The sequence below is a fragment of the Microtus oregoni genome, unplaced genomic scaffold (genome assembly GCF_018167655.1).
Source record: "Microtus oregoni isolate MIOR12 unplaced genomic scaffold, Mior012 000005F_ref0000423, whole genome shotgun sequence".
NCBI lineage: Eukaryota > Metazoa > Chordata > Mammalia > Rodentia > Cricetidae > Microtus > Microtus oregoni.
In genome coordinates, this window is record NW_024543064.1 from 34,316,039 (window position 1) to 34,332,675 (window position 16,637).

The 16,637-nt window shown below is 42.6% G+C and overlaps 1 protein-coding gene across 1 annotated transcript in view; it reads right to left on the bottom strand.

Moving 5' to 3' along the window:
- Zswim5 (zinc finger SWIM-type containing 5) overlaps positions 1-16,637 on the bottom strand; it is a 103,881-nt gene that overhangs the window by 15,588 nt on the left and 71,656 nt on the right. The window contains exons 3-6 of the mRNA XM_041652771.1: positions 11,001-11,149; positions 7,108-7,258; positions 4,511-4,690; positions 521-697 (exon numbers count right to left, since the gene is read on the bottom strand). Of these exons, the coding sequence (XP_041508705.1) occupies positions 521-697; positions 4,511-4,690; positions 7,108-7,258; positions 11,001-11,149 (657 nt within the window). The remainder of the gene's footprint in view (positions 1-520; positions 698-4,510; positions 4,691-7,107; positions 7,259-11,000; positions 11,150-16,637) is intronic.

The window sequence follows — 16,637 nt, forward strand, 5'->3', positions numbered from 1 at the left end:
AGCCTGGCTAGCAAGCTTTGGGGATGTGCTGTCTCTGCCTTCCCAGTACTGGGACTGTAAGTACACACTACAATGCCTGGATTATTTTATATGGGCTCTGGGGATCAAACTCTGATGCTTACTGACCTGCTACATCCTCAGTTCCTATAGTGCTTTTCAAACAGAACATAACTTCAGAGCAGGATATAATGTTGCTCAGTAACAGATGACTGCAAGTGTGTGAACTGATAGCTAGTGGCTTTGTTATTGCTCTTCAATATCTATCAACTGCTTTATCTTCTTCCAAAGCTTAGGGAAAGGATACACATTTCTACCTGAGATTGCTATATCTCACTTGAGCAAACATACAAATGAAGCAGGCCTCAAATAAATGACCTGGGTTGGTAGTAAACGCTCCAAAAGAGCTATATAGACTCTAAGTTGTAGCTAGTGTTGCCGGGACCTAGACTGCGGGCTCATGTGGGCCTGGTACCGGTGGGACTGGGCCCTGAAATTCTCGGAGCACAGAGGCTAGACTTACCTAGCCACAGTGGCTGGCCGTGGGAATTAAAAAGTAGTCGCTCGTTTTCCCGCTGGCAGGCTGGCGCAGTATAGATATCACTGCTGATTATTCGCTGCAGGTGGCTGTCCTGCCAGTGCAGTTCACGGCCCTCAATGGCTCTAGTGAAGACTGTTCGTCTTGGTCTGGATAAAGAGTCTGGGGGAGGAGAAAGAAAGGCTGAATAATCTAACACCCCATCTTCATTAGGAGGGAGGTTGGCCAGAAGAACCGTCTGGATATCCTGTCTGTCTGGACGTTCTGTCAGTCTGGACATTTGTGTTGTCCCCTTAAATAAACCTTTTGTACATCTCTGTCCGCTATCAAAAAACCCTTATACAGAGGTCTGTGAATTCCTTCCTCTTTGAATAGCCTTCTACTGGGATTCAGAGCAACACGAAGCTTGAAGGGACATTTGTGATCTGCCCCTCAATAGTCAGGATATAAGCTGTTTCCATAGCATCAGAGAAAGGGAGAGGCAGCGAGATAATGCCCTAACTAATCGTAACTTGTTCCATTTGCAGCATGGCCCTTACCACACTAAGGGCTTCTGTGATATTCGTACCAGAAACTGGAAAACTACTCAGGAGCCCAACACAGGAAGCTCACAAGTTTGAAGCTAGCTTGGGTGATATTACACTGTTTTAACAAACAAACAATACCCCCTGCCTCAGGTGCCCTAAAAATCAAAAACAAGTAAAAATTTACACATAAAACCAATAAAGGCCGAGGAAGACGTAAAGCCGTCTGCATTTGGGACCTTTATCTCTGTCTGTCAGCTTATAGTTTGTTCTCTGCAGAAAGAGCTGGCCCTGACAAGACCTTTCTCCTGGAAAGCTGACCAAGCCACCTCCCTTCAGGGAAAGGCTGCAGGGAAAGCGACACACAAAGTAAGCTCAAATCATGACAGTCCCTGTCTGCATCTCTCCTATTTTATATCTAATAATAATACTGAGTCTGTCCCAAAGTTAGTCTGCTCTCAACACAGCTTGCACTTTGCCCGTTTCATCTTGTCCATTCCCACAGTACAGTAGTCCCACCATGACTATGGCAACTCTTATAAAAGAAAACATTTAATTGTGGCTGTCTTACAGTTTCAGGGGGTTAGTTTATTATTGACATGACAGGAACATAGTGGCATGTAGGTAGACCAGCACAGAGCATAGAGCTCTTCTTAGTACAGGGTGGGCTGAAAACCTGACTAGGGTGTACTCAAAGGAAAATCAGAGAGCAGAAGTAGACATAAATGATTTTTTTTTGTGTGTATATATATATATATATATATATACCCTCTGAAATAATTTTTCTTTTAGTTTAAAAAAATACTTTTTTTTTTTGCCAGGTAGTGGTAGCACACACCTTTAATCCCAACACTTGGGAGGCAGAGGCAGGCAGATCTCAGTAAGTTTAAGGTCAGCCTGGTCTACAAAGCGAGTTCCAGGACAGCCAGAGCTGTTACACGGAGACACAGAGAAAACCCTGTCTCAACAAAGAAACAAACAACTTCTTTTTTTTTAATTTATTTATTTATTAAGGATTTCTGCCTCCTCCCCGCAACCGCTTCCCATTTCCCTCCCCCTCCCCCGATCAAGTCCCCCTCCCTCATCTGCTCGAAGAGCAATCAGGGTTCCCTGACCTGTGGGAAGTCCAAGAACCGCCCACCTATATCCAGGTCTCCTAAGGTGAGCATCCAAACTGCCTAGGCTCCCCCAAAGCCAGTACGTGCAGTAGGATCAAAAACCCACTGCGATTGTTCTTGAGTTCTCAGTATTCCTCATTGTCCGCTATTAGTCCGGATTTATCCCATGCTTTTTCAGACCTAGGCCAGCTGGCCTTGGTGAGTTCCCGAGGTAGGGTCTTGCTTATGCAGTCTAAACTGGCCTTGAATTTATGATCCTCCCTGCTCCTACATTCTGAGGCTGAAATTATAGGCATGTACTCTATACTCAGCTCTGAATTACGTTTCCTAACTCTCATAGCTCAGAGAAAGGCAGCCAGAAAGGTATGTGGAGTCCTAAGAGTGTTTTTTTCTTTGCTTTGTTTTGTTTAAGGATGGACACACATAACAGTGGGCTTGTATAACTCACGGAGTGGGGAAAAGTTTGGGTGTAGAAGAGATGGGAGATCATCACTAAAGCAGTATCATAGATAAAGGAAAAGGAATAAGATTTAGGGAATAAGAGAAAGAAGGGTTTGGGCCAGGTGGTGGTAAAGCACTAATCTCAGCACTCAGGAGGCAGAGGCAGACAGATTTCTACGAGTTCAAGTCCAGCCAGGGCTACACAGAGAAGCCCTGTCTCGAAAAGCCAAGAAAGAGAGTGAGAGAGAGAGAAAGAGAGAGAGAGAAGGGATGGGGGAAAGACAGAGGGAGAGAGAGAACTGTCTGGACTTAGAAGTACAAACACAAAGGAGGAGGCGGGGATTAAAGGCGTGCACCACCACTACCTGGTTTTTTTATGCATTTTATGTATATGAGTGCTCTATTTACAAAAGGCATCAGATCCTATTATAAATGGTTGTGAGCCATCATGTAGTTACTGGGAATTGAGCTTAGGACCTATGGGAGAGCAATCAGTGCTGAGTTGTCTCTTCAGGCCTCCTAAAATGAGGTCTTCCCAAACAAAACAATTCAGCAACAACAAAGATTGGGCTGTGTGTGGAAAAGAATTAGGTAGCCGGGCGGTGGTGGTGCACGCCTTTAATCCCAGCACTCGGGAGGCAGAGGCAGGCGGATCTCTGTGAGTTAGAGGCCAGCCTGGTCTACAGAGCTAGTTCCAGGACAGGCTCCAAAGCCACAGAGAAACCCTGTCTCGCAAAAATCCAAAAAAGAATTAGGTAACAAGAAGAACCAACACAAATGAGAAATTCCAGAGTGGGGAGTGTGCTTGTATATATTTGATCCTCTATGCCAGTGATGACTTCCGGTGTTGTGTAGGTTAGATGAATGCCAGGAATGGGTAGCTTAATGAAGTGACAAGATTATAGTTTCTTCATGGCTCATTAACTTAGTTATCTTAAGTACACTGGCAACTAATTACAGTACAGTAGATGATGGCCAAACAAAAACAATTACTTAAGTGATTTCTACCTTGAGGCTGAAAAATGCCGACAGCTATTACTTAAGAAAAGAGACATATGTAAGATCTGACCAAATGACCTACCAGTAAGACTTGATGAACAAGTGGTCAGCATTAAAAGGCCTGATTTAGAAGGAATAATGTGGGTGTAGATGTTTGCTATTAAGTTACACCCATAGAACAGTGGGCTCAAAAGACAGGGTATACATAGTACATAATACTACTTTACTAGTTTGCCTTAAAATGGGGCAGGAATCTTGTTAATAACTTGGGAGAATGTATTTGATTTTTAGTTTTTGAGACAGGGTTTCTCTGTGTAGACCTGGCTGTCCTGGAACTCACTCCGTAGATCAGGCTTTATAAAAATTTGAGGAAAACAGGGAGAAACAAGAGTAAGAAAGGACTGGTAAGGACACTTCACACAGAGATCTGTCCACTTGCCTCTACCTCCAGGATGCTGGGAATTCAGGACTGAGACATATCACTGGCCTTAGGACAATCTTTACAACTTTTGTTTAGTTTTCAGTAGGCTTCTGTCTCTTTTAAAGCAGGTTTCTGAACTATACAAACCAACCCAAACTGAACACAGAGCTCCTGCAGGTTAGAGGAGAGTCAGGCAGAGAGCATGAGGACTTCACGCTGGGCATTGCAGACACCCTTAACGTGGAAAAAGATAACAGCCTCAGGTAGAAGACAAACACTTACACTTATTTAAGATTTAGTATGTTGAGATGAATGAAAAGAAAAGCTTTTCTTATTTAAGATGATAATTTTGATAGAAAAAAACAAGAAAAGAAGGAGGAGGGGGAAGAAGAAGGCAGTTGCCTGGTCACCATTGCTCTGGTGTTTTGTCCTCCAGCTTTTGAAGTTCTAAACACAAAGGTACTTGGCTCACCTGGGCTGTGGCTGGCACTCTGGGAAAGTGCATTGGTAATGTTGGGCAGTTCATGCCCATAGTTTCCATCTTCCAGGGGACAGATATCCAGGTCGTTCCACTTCTGTAGTTGTTGTAGCCAACAGGATTTTTCTTCCAGTTTGCAGTGTGGGTTTAAAATAATGCATACCCATAAGGCCCCTAAAAAACAGAGCAGTCTACATTCTTAGTATCTGGGAGTAACACGCGTGCCTGTGCTTCAGTCCTCGGCATCCAAACAGCCCAAATGCGCCCAAAGCAAAAAGCAAATAACCCATTAGTTCCTTCTCTCTCATACATGTCAAAAATACATACATACACACACACATATATATATATTAGATATAAATATGAATATAATTACTAAGATTTTCAGAATTAGCTGAAGGACTAAAACTTGGGAAACTCTAAGCCAAATGAGTCTTTAGTTTTTATCTGATAGTGTGGCCACAGCAATGTAAAAGTAACCCAACAACGGGTGAATAGACCCTGTCTTTAGGAGCTGTCTGGTAGGAGAGATGGATGAATAAGCATAATGCCATGTGAATATAATGTGCTGAATTAAGATATGTTCAGGGGATAGGGCTGGGGAGGTAACTCAGTGGTTAGAGTGCTTGCCTTTCAAATGTTCAGATCTCCAGGGCCCACATAAAAGCTAGATGCAGTAGCATGTGCCTGAAATCCATGTATTGCCATAGTGAGATTCGAGGTGGAGACAGGAGGATCTCCGGAAGCTTGAGAGTCAGCTAGACTGGCCTGTGTGACAAATTTTCCAGACCAATGAGAGACCCTACCTCAAATAAGTGGAAGGTGCCTAAGGATCAACAGGTTGTCCTCTGGCCTTTTCAAGTATGCCATACACACTTGTGCACACACACACACACACACACACACACACACACACACACAATGTATTCAGGGTATAATAGCACATAGAAAAAGGCACTTAAACACAAGGTCAAGGTTGGAAGAGGGGTGTTCAGAAAAGTTTCATATTTTGGGTAGTTGAATTTTTTGGCCTCTAAGTTCCTCAATTATTAAACTAAGACCATAAAAATCTATTTTATTAGGATAGTAGGAGAATTACATGAAATAAAATTTATAAAAGATCTAGTCGGATATATTATTACAGAACAAATCTTAGTATTTCTTTTTTCAAAGAAAAATGATTTACTTTGGACTTGGATTTTAGAACTGCTGATCGAATTAGTGATGCCTTAAAACACTACTTTTTTTTTTCAGTTCTTTTCTGTCACTGTGGAGAACATCATATATTCCAAAGAACGATGGGTACTATTTGAACACTTCGCTCTCCTTTCCAAGGAAAGACCTGTTATTCTCAGGTCAGGATTGGCTATGCTGCTGTGCCAGGTATTTTCTCAGTCTCCAGTTAGCAATAAGCAGAAATGAAGTAACTTTCCCCCAGCAGTGTCTTGCTAAATTAAATTGCTCAGACTAGTTGATCTTGAACTCACCTCCCTCTGACTTCTGCTTCCACATGCTGGAATTAAAGCTACCATACCCAGTTACTTAATGCTTCTTAATTTAATCATGGATGGGAATTTCACAGCCTTTTTCTAAAAGATATTTTTATTATTATTTGCTTATGCATGCATGTGCATATGTCTATGTTTGTGTGTGAGGTTAGAGGCATCCATCCCCTCGGAGCTGGAGTCATAGGCAGTTATGAGCTGCTTGACATGGGTGTTGAAAACTGAACTCGGTCCTCACAAAAATAATGCATGTTCTTAACCTCTGTCTCCAGCCCCAGACTTCATAGCCTCTAAAGTAAAACAGAATGTTTTTCTTAAATAGGAATGTTTCAAAGGGCACCTAGCCTCATGAAAGTTTACTTATAGTGGCTCAACTCTTATTTGTTAAAGGAATTTTAAATTATCCTTGTTTATATTTATTTTTTTACTTTTTGAGACAAGTTCTGACCATACACTCCTGGCTGGGCTAGAACTTTATATGTAGACCAGGATGGCCTTAAAGTACAGAGACTAGTTTAGGGACTAAAATGCCTGGTTCTCCATGAAGCTCTTAATGAGTAGAGAAAAAGAGAGCTTCTCACACCTGAGTGGTCTGGCTAGGCATACCCCAGAGAGCAGGCTTGGAGAAAGCAACAAAAGTGAGGCTAAGGGTTCGTTGTGGTGTTGGGGTTCACCAAGGAGCTAGGGTGATCCTGAACTCCTGCCAGGTGCTGAGACTACAGGTGTGTGCCAGCACGCCTGCTTTATGCAGTGCTGGTTGAACTTTGGGTCTCATACATGCTAGGAGAGCATTCTACTAGCTGAGCTATGTCCTCAGAACCTGAGTTAAGGATTTGGAGAGCCAGGTCGTCCCATGCAACTGAAGCCTAGTGAAGAGGGTTCTTTCAGCGATGGCTCCTATGTGGGTAACATGAAATAGAATCCTTAACAGGAAAGCACAGTGAGAACAGGAAGCGTCTGCTGAACCTGAAATGTTCCTGAGTGAGAATAGCAAGACCCACACAAAACTCACAGCAAATGCTCTCTAAGGGAGATCTCCGAGGGTAGACTGATAGGATACAGGACTTGTGAGGGATAGGGACTTACCCAGCTCATCCCAGAGCTGCCTGCACTTGTCTGTCATGCTTGTTCCTTGCTGCCTCCAGAGTGTGAGGCGGGGATCAGCCATGAACTGCTCAGTTATAAGTGTCAGCATCCTGGCTCCATTGGAATCTCTCATACGCAGCATCTCTCGGACCTGACATATAAGGAGGGGCAAGTAATTGGTAACTGCAGAGCACAGCGAGAGAGAAGGTGAGGGATGCAGAACAGGTGGAGAAGATGATGTAGTTGCATACTGTAAGAGACAGAAAGAAAGCCTCTTAACTCTGCAAGTGAAATTCCTACACGTATCAAGAAAGCCTGTTATATATAATGAGATACCTCTTTAAACACACCAGGACAGCTGGAATAAAAAGATAACAACAGTATTGGCCTGGATGTAAAGAAATCAAAACCCACATACTGTTGGTGGGACTATAAAATGAGGCAGCCACCTTGAAGAATCATCTCTGTAGAACTTGTACAAGAATGTTAAGAGCAACCGTTTTTCAGAGTAGCCAAAAAGTGAAAGCAATCCAAGTGTCTATGAACAGACAAAGGGTAAATAAAACAGATTATTACTTAACTATAAAGATGGACCTTTAAATAAGCAGGCTTAGAAGTGAAAGAAGTCACACACACACACACACACACACACACACACACACACACATTTTTACTATTTGAAAGTCCAGAATAGAGATGGTTATAGACCCAGAAAGTAGACAAGAGGTTACTGAGAGCTGGGGGTAGGTAGGCAAATATGGAGGATAAGAGAGAGTGTTAGTGTGAGATGAGCTGTTATCTGCTCTAGTTACTCTGCGCTAAGTCAAACATGACCTTTAGGCTGTGCGTTGCCCTGACTAGCTCCATTTATAAAACAGCGTTTGATTCTCGCTAAAGTTCAAATGCTAATGCAGAAGAGCTCCCCCTCTTGCTTGTGCAGGTAAATAACTACCATCTGCCAAGCACAACTCATGAAAAATATTATCACTATGAACTTATCAAATCAAATCAAGAACACATGGAATGCATCAAAACCATGTCAAAAAAAGCAGGTTTGTGAACTTATTGAACATTGACCAACAGATGATGCAGTCTCCTTACCTGGTCATATAAAAGGAAGGACACCCCCTCTACTGAGGAATGGTACATTTACACAATAGAGTATTACTCAGCTGTGAAAAACAAGGATACTGGGAAATTTGAAGGTAAATGGATGGACTAGGAAAAAAAATCATCCTGAGTGAGGTAGCGCAGACTGATAAAGACAAACAAGGATACTAGCTGTAAAATAAAGATAACTGTGCTACAGTCCACAGACCCAGAGACTAGGTAATAAGCAGCATTCAAAAGTGGAACACAGATCTCCCTGGGAAGGGAAAATAGAAGAGATTTCATGAGTAGACGGAGGGCAGGTGGGTTGAGAACATGATCGATCAGGTTTTGGGGTAAAGAGGGGTTGAGTGTTGAGGGGGGCTGTTGGGAGAGGGGGCATTTTGGGGTTGGCCAGAAGCCTGGTGCAGGGGAATCTCCCAGGAATCGATGGGGAGGACCCCAGCTTAGACTCCTAGTAATAGTGGATAAATAGCCTGAACTGGTCGTGTCCTGTGACCAGATTGGTGCCTGGCCCAGTTGTCATCGGAAAGGTTTCATCCAGCAACTGATGGAGGCAGATGTAGAAACTCACAGTCAAGTATTAGGCAGAGTTCAGGAATCCTTTGGAGGAGGAGGAGAAAGGAGTGTAGAAGCCAGAGGGGTCAAGGACACCACGGGAGGGCTCACACAACCAACTAACCTGGGCTCATAGGGGCTCACAGAGACTGAACCAACAACCAAGGAGTCTACATGAGATTGATCTAGGCACTCTGCATATATGTTACAGTTGTGTAGTTTGGTCCTCTTATGGGACTCCTAACAGTGAGAACAGGGGCTATCTCTAAATCTTTTACTGGCTTTTGGGACCCTACTCCTCATACTGGGTCGCCTTGCTCAGACTTAATACATTGGGAGGTACTTAGTCTTACTGCAACTTGATATGCCATGTTTTATTGATACTCATAGGAGACTTGCCCTTTTCTGGATGGAGACAGAAGAGGAGGAGATTGGAGGATGGGAGGGGAAATGGGGGAGAGGGACTGGGAGGGGAAAATAGGAGGGGGAGGCTATAGCCAGGATGTACAATAAATAGATGAATAAAAATAAATAAAAGGGACACTTAACAATGGGGTAGAGAGGCACCTGTCAACTTCTCAGCGAACCAACTGACACAAAGTAATTGGTAGGTGAGAGTCTGGACTGTCTCTGGGACTTCAGTCAGCACGGTCCCTCTGCTTGACAGTGTCTGCTTAGACTTCTTTTCTTCCAATCTGGCTCTTCATCTTGAACCAGTTGGAACCTGCCCTGCAACTCAGAACAGTTCTGTGACTGGGCTTTCATGTCAATATCTTCACATATGTGTACATGTACATGCACGTGTGTGTGTCTCTCTGTGTGTGTTTGTGTGGAAGTTAGAAGATGACCTTGAGTGTTGTTCCTTAGGTACACTTCATCTTCTGTTTGAGATAGCCAGCAACTCTGCTAAATAGGCTAAGCTGGCCAATGAATTCCAGAGTTTCAGCATTTCATCTTCTGTTTTACCAGCATTGCAGGGGACTGACTGCAGGTGCAGTTTACAAACTGAACCATCTTTCCATCCCCTTATGTTAATATTTATCTGACCCCCTTGGGTGACTCTCTTTGCACGTGTCTGTTATCTCGTCTTGACTTCAGAGAGGCCTCACTGACATCTGTAGCTCAATCTTTTTGTAGCAACCCCTAAAGAGTTAGAGCATCTGCTTCTCCCAGCAGAAGCATGTATGAATGCATACATACATATATACATAATAGATAGGTAGATGATAGATAAGCAGATAGGTGATAGAGTGTGTATGTGTATAACACTGGGATGATGTATAATGTGATCTTAAAATTAATATCTGTAATTAAGGTTGGAATAAAATAAACTGTGGGGTCAGCCAGATGGCTTAGCACATAAAGATACTTGGCCCTTAAGCCTGGTGACTGAGTTCAATCCTGGAACCAAGGAAGAGGGGGAAACAGAACTGATTTCATATAGTTATGCTCTGAGCACTACATTCATGTCGTCACAAGATCCCTCCCCACCAAAGAAATCTTGAATTAAAGAAACCCTGCAACTCTAATGTGAAATCAGGACTAGTGGGTAAATCAAAACCAACAAAATTGACATCACTTGTGAATTTCTTGTTTTTCCATAGATTTGATGTTGTGGAAAGATAAATACCCGATTTCTGAAGCAGCTCACTTCTGGTAAATGCATGAAGTTTCTTTCTGAGGTGATGAGAATTTTAATTGTGGTGATGGCTCTATTCTATCTGTGACTATACCAACCCCACAAAAAACCAACTGAACTGTACACAAGTCTTGTACATGCTACTGCTGACCTGCATCTCCAACCAAATTTGTACTGATTATATGCGTAAACCATATAGTATATATATTATATCCCAGTAAAGGTGCTAACGAGAAGAGAGAGGGAGAAAACTACAACAATAAAACCAACCCAGCCTGTCTGGCACGAGTGCCTCAAGTTTCAAAACAGTCTGTTCTGGAACACTGTTGAAACGCTAGTCTCTGGAGCTTCATCGGGCAGCTTTGGGTGCACAGCAGAGAGTTCTCCAGCTCATTTCAGAGAGTACAGCAGAAAGACAGACTACCAGAGAGAGGTAGTTAGGCATGATGGACTAGCCTGCTCATGAGGGTTCTGCTTATCCTCTCCTGCTAGGTTTTAAGTACTCAGTACAGCTAGGTAAAGTAAGCTAGGTACACCTTCAGAAGGCAGAAGTGTGGTGAGCCGGGTTTACTTTTTTGTTTCTTACCTTGGAAAACATTGAATTGAGCTGCTTTCCAGAGCCATAGTAGCCCCCCTGGGAGAGAAAAAGCTTCACTTGTTCTTTCACCTGTTCTTCATCCAAGTGCCAGCAGTTCTCGTCATCGATACTGGCCCCAGCCGTGGGGTCAGGTGCACCTGTAAGGAACAGGAACCGTGTAATGAGTGCTCTGGATTCCCATGGCACACACTCAGCCGGGAGGCACAAGTGAACATACAGACATACATACAGAGATAGTTAATGCTTTGGCAACTGTGTGGGAAACCAGAAATGTAAGATTCACGCTAGTTTTAGGTTCACACGAGTCACAGTTGTGGCCTTCTAAGGTCGAGGACCACTGAAAAGGCTGGAATAAAATATTCTAGTGGGTGGTGGCAGCACATGCCTTTAGTCCCAGAACTTGGGAGGCAGAGGCAGATGGACTGGTTGTCTGGTCTACAGAGCACATTCCAGGATAGCCAGGACTACACAGAGAAACCCTGTCTTGAAGAACAAAACAAAACCCAAAAGAAAGAAAAGGAAAAGAGGAGAGTTAGAGAGAGATACAAACCTGCTATTATTAAATATACTTGTGGCCTCTGTTCTTTATTTCATAGCATACAACTATTTTTTTTTTTTTTTTTGTTTTTTTGAGACAGGGTTTCTCTGTGGTTTTGGAGCCTGTCCTGGAACTAGCTCTTGTAGACCAGGCTGGCCTCGAACTCACAGAGATCCGCCTGCCTCTGCCTCCCGAGTGCTGGGATTAAAGGCGTGCACCACCACCGCCTGGCTGCATACAACTATTTTTTAAAAAAAGATTTTCATTTTATGTGTTTGGGTGTTTTGGCTGCATGTCTGTCTATGCATCACAAATATATAGTGCTTGCAGAGGCCAGAAAGGGGCATCAAATCCTCTGGAACTAGTTATATCTGGTTGTTAGCTGCCATGGGGGTGCTGGTGAAACCCAGGTACTCTGTAAATATGAGTACTCTTATCTGCTCAAGCCATCTCTCCAGGCATGATATACAACTTTAAAGTCCTTGGAATTTTCAAAGTGGTGCCTTTCTGGGTGCTAATGAGTTGCTGGTGACAGTCAAGACAAGCTAGACAGCTTCAGGATTGGCACTGCTCATCCAGGCAGAGAGCTGGGACATTCAGTCTCATGTGTCAACCTCTAATGAGGAGAAATAGAGTCCTGAAGGTTAAATTGCTCACCAATGGCCAATGATTTAAACAATCATTATGTAATGACACTTCCACAAAACCCAATAGCACAGAATTTGTAGAGCTCCCAAATAGTAGAACATGGGGGAGGGTTCTCCAGAGTAGCATACGTGGATAAGGTATGGAAGCACAGCCTCTTGTAAGATGTGCTTTGCCCTATGTATTTTTCACTTGTACCTTTGGTAATATTATAATGAACCTGCGTATGTAAGAAAAATGTTTCCCCGATTCTGTGATCTGCCCCAGCAAATTAACTGAATATCAGGAAAGGAGTGTGGGAACCTCGGTTTATGGTCAGTCAGTCTGCCAGCTAGCTAAAAGTGAAAGCAACCTGGGGCATGTGACTAGCATCTGAAGTAGGGCAGAAGTAACAGTTCCAGAGATTGTGCCTTCAACATGTGGGCCTTATCCCCCTTTCAGGTAGTTAGTATTAGAAATGAATTATATTAGAGGACATGTTGGTGTCTACTGTGGAACCACTTGGTTGGTGTGAAGAGAAAGTAAACCCTGCACAGCTGGTCACAGAGGCCTTCTGTGCTGTATTCTGAGGATTTGGTAGGAGAAACTTAGTTTAGTTCTCCTTTGCATCTTCAAAACATAGGAGGAAAAATCATAACATTTCCTTCCCCCCTAGAAAAGTGATATTTATTATTTTGCTTTGCTCCTCTGTGAAGTTCAAATCTATATTAATATACATATATCATTTTTAAAACTAAAAATACTTTCTTAGAACATAAAACTGTATTTTTAGCTAGGCATGGTGGTACATAATCTCTAGTCCCTAACACTCAGGAGGTAGAAACAGAAGGATCAGGAGTTCAAATCCATCTTTGATTATATAGTGAATTTAAGGACTGCCCAGGTCATATGAGACATCTTAACAAATAAACATGTATGTGTTATGTTGTATTTCACCACAAAACTATTTCCTAAAGCGTAACAGAGCTATAGATGTGATATGATTTCATAAACCTGTATTCAAGTTCCCTTCATATCTGGGCTTACCTCAGCAAAACTACTCTAAACACAGCTGGGGTTATTAACACAGACCTCTTCCCTGAATGTCTGTTGGCTCCTTGCTCATATTTCAATCCCTAGATAAATCATTTATTAGCACAGTGCTGGTGACTGTTAATACAGTTATTTTGGACATACTTTTGGGATGTTTTGGAACCAAGTCGGTAGCTCAGCAGAGAAGGAACTGAGATAAACTAGAAAAAGCCAAGGACTGGGTCTAAGGACTGAGGAAAGAATAACAATAGTGGTCTAGCAGCAGAAGGCAGAGGCATTGGATCAACAGGGGATGAAAAAGCAGACTTAGGAATCTGCCCTAAGAAGAAAGCTGGCCTTAATCAACCGGCTGCAAATATGGAAGGCAATCATCTCTCAGAATTGGAGGAGATATGAAGAAAAGCAGAGAGCACCTTGGATCCAAATGGTCATAGCAGTTGTGGAAGAAATTAGGCATTACAAAATATCTAGTACATGTCCTACAGAATAACCTGCTAGGATAGGGCTGGGCCATCGAAAATCTTTATAGTTATTAACAATCAAATTTCACTCAAAATGTTTTCTGGTCTGCTACTGGGTAGTTATAACAAAGAAAAGAAAAAAATAAAGGAAAAGAAAGTATGAAAACGTTTTGGTAAGATACAAGAGAAAATCGGTGTGAATGTTAAGACTATATAGTCATCTGAAAAAAGCTAAGAGGCCCCACAAAGGGGTGTGTGTGTGCATGTGTGTGTGATGGGATCTTCCTATGTTGGTAAGACTGGTCTCAATTCCATGATGCAGACAATGTTGGCTTTCAACTCTGAATCCTCCTTCCTTGGCTTCCCAAGTATTGGAATTGCAGGTGTGTAGCACCATGCCCAGAACTACAGAATATTTTATAAGACAGTTTCATTTGTTTTTAAAGAAAGATTTACTTATTTATTAATGTAGATGGGTGCAATGTCTACATGTATGTCTGAAGAAGGCATCAGACTCCATGGGACTACAGTTATAGATGGTTGTGAGTTGCCATGTGGTTTCTGGGAACTGAACCTGGGTCCTTTAGAGTGCAGACAGTGCCCTTAACCACTGAGTCATCTCTCCAACCCCAACAGTTTCATTTTTTAAACAAACATTTAGCCAGATGCAGTGACACATGCCTCTACTTCCATCAACTTTTGAGGCTAGGGAAGGAGGATCCCTTTGTTCAAGAATTCTGGCTAGCTTGAGCAATACAGTGAGATCTTATTTCAAAAACAAAATAAAACAAAACAGAGGAAGCCAAAAATTAATATTTATCAAGAGCCTAATATGAAGTAGAATTAATGTCAAATACTGAATATTTGGTGATAAACAAAACTGATACAGTCCCTGTCCTCTTTGGAGGCTTTGGACTAGCTGGAGAGAAAGGGGATACACAAATAATCATATGCATATTTTTCCCGTTACTGAACCCAGAGCCTTGTACATACTAGCAATAACTACTTTCCCAGTTCTTCACACACACACACACTTTCATGCGGAAAGAGAGGCTGCAATAGGCTTAAAAAAATACCCTGGAAGAGCGAATGGGAGTCTGCCTGGCACAGAGTAAGGGAAATACTGAGTGTATTTTTTGTTCAAAGACAGCATGAAGTCATAAACTACACTGTAATATAATAGGAGAAGGGAAGAAGACATTCCCTCAAGGGAATATCATGTAAAAATGTAGGCAATAGCTAGTTGTGCACTGTTTTGTAGACTAAAGAAATGTGGACTTTTTCCTAATAATAATAGGCGACCAATGAAGGATTTTAAAGAAGAAATGGAGCCGTAGGATCAAAACCCAGTGCCATTGTCCTTGGCTTCTCAGTCAGCCCTCCTTGTCCCACGTGTTAGAGAGTTCGGTTTGATCACATGCTCCATCAGTCCCAGACTGTTTGGATGCTCACTTCCTAGACCTGGATGGGGGGGGGGGGAGGACCTTGGACTTCCCACAGGGCAGAGAACCCTGACTGCTCTTTGGACTGGAGAGGGACGGGGAGGGGAGGGAAAAAGGAGGAGGTGAAAATTTTTAAGTAAAAAAAAAAAAAAAGAAATGGAGCCAGGCTGTGGTGGCACAGGTCTTTAATTCCAGTACTTGGGAGACAGAGGCAGGCAGATCTCTGAGTTCAAGGCCATCCTAGTATAGAGTGAGTTCCTGGATAGCTAGTGCTATACAAGGAAACCCTGTCTCAAAAAACCAAAACCCCAAAGCCCACCCTCCAAAAAAGAAAAGAGAAAGAAGGAAATAGTGTGGGTGGGTGGTAGTGGCGCATGCCTTTAAACCCAGCATTTGGAAGGCAGAGGCAGGCAGATCTATGAGTTCAAGGTCAGCCAGAGATACATAGTGAGACCCTGTCTCAAAAATAAACAAATGGTGTGACAACATCTGTAGTTATAGAAAAATTAAATTATAGGAGCTAAAATCATGAAGTATTTAAGATGAACAGATTGTGCAATGGAATTCATGTAGAAAGAAAAGATGTTAGAGATGAATACAGGTTTGGATTGGTGTCTAGAGCATAGTGCTTGCTAATCGTTGAGATGGTGAAGAAGCAGAACGAGTTAACTTCTTAGACTATAAACTCACATTTGGATCTACTGATCTTGGGATGTCTCTGTGATATAAAAGTCAGGAGAATATATAAAACTCAAGTGCTGGACTAGGAAAAGGAATCTGTGACTCATGATAAACAGATTACATCTGAAGTCAAAGGAAGTGTTGAAACTGTCTATAGATGGGGGAGGGATATTTGCCCAGGCACAAAGGACCTGGGGGCCAATAGCTCTTGTTTGTCTGAACTGGACTAAACCAGCTATCTGAGCATGCAGAATGTAACTTCTCCAGATCGAGCCAAGCTAGGTCTGCCAAGGGGCCCAGCAACTGCTGCCCTGCGGTGAGACAAAACAACCTAAACCAGTCTCCAGCCCCCAAGAGAGACCCTGACGCCAGTGCTGCTGCTTCCCCTCAGCTGGGTGGGATTTCCCCTTCCTAAAATAAACTGAACTTGCAGCACCCAGCCTGTCTCTCTCCTGGGGTCTGAGCCTTTGACCTGGTTCCTGCTCACACCCACCCCTAAGGGGGAAGTTCAGTGGGACAAAGCAGCAGATCAAAGCAACATATAGAGATCCAATGAAATGAGAAAAAAAAAGATTAAATAAGAAATGTCCACATTCAAAAGTCAGATAGAGAAAGGGTATTATTTAAAGGAAGTGTGCAGAACCATTTCAACTGGGTTCCTCTAACTCCCCATCTAAATCTATTGATTGAAAATTAAGTTACGTTAAATTAAAATGTTCTTATATAAGTTTATTGGTTTGGATATTTGAGCCTTCTCCTGAAAAGAGTGAGAATGAGGTGACTTATCTTCTAGTACTGATAACATGTGAAGGGAAATGACACTTTA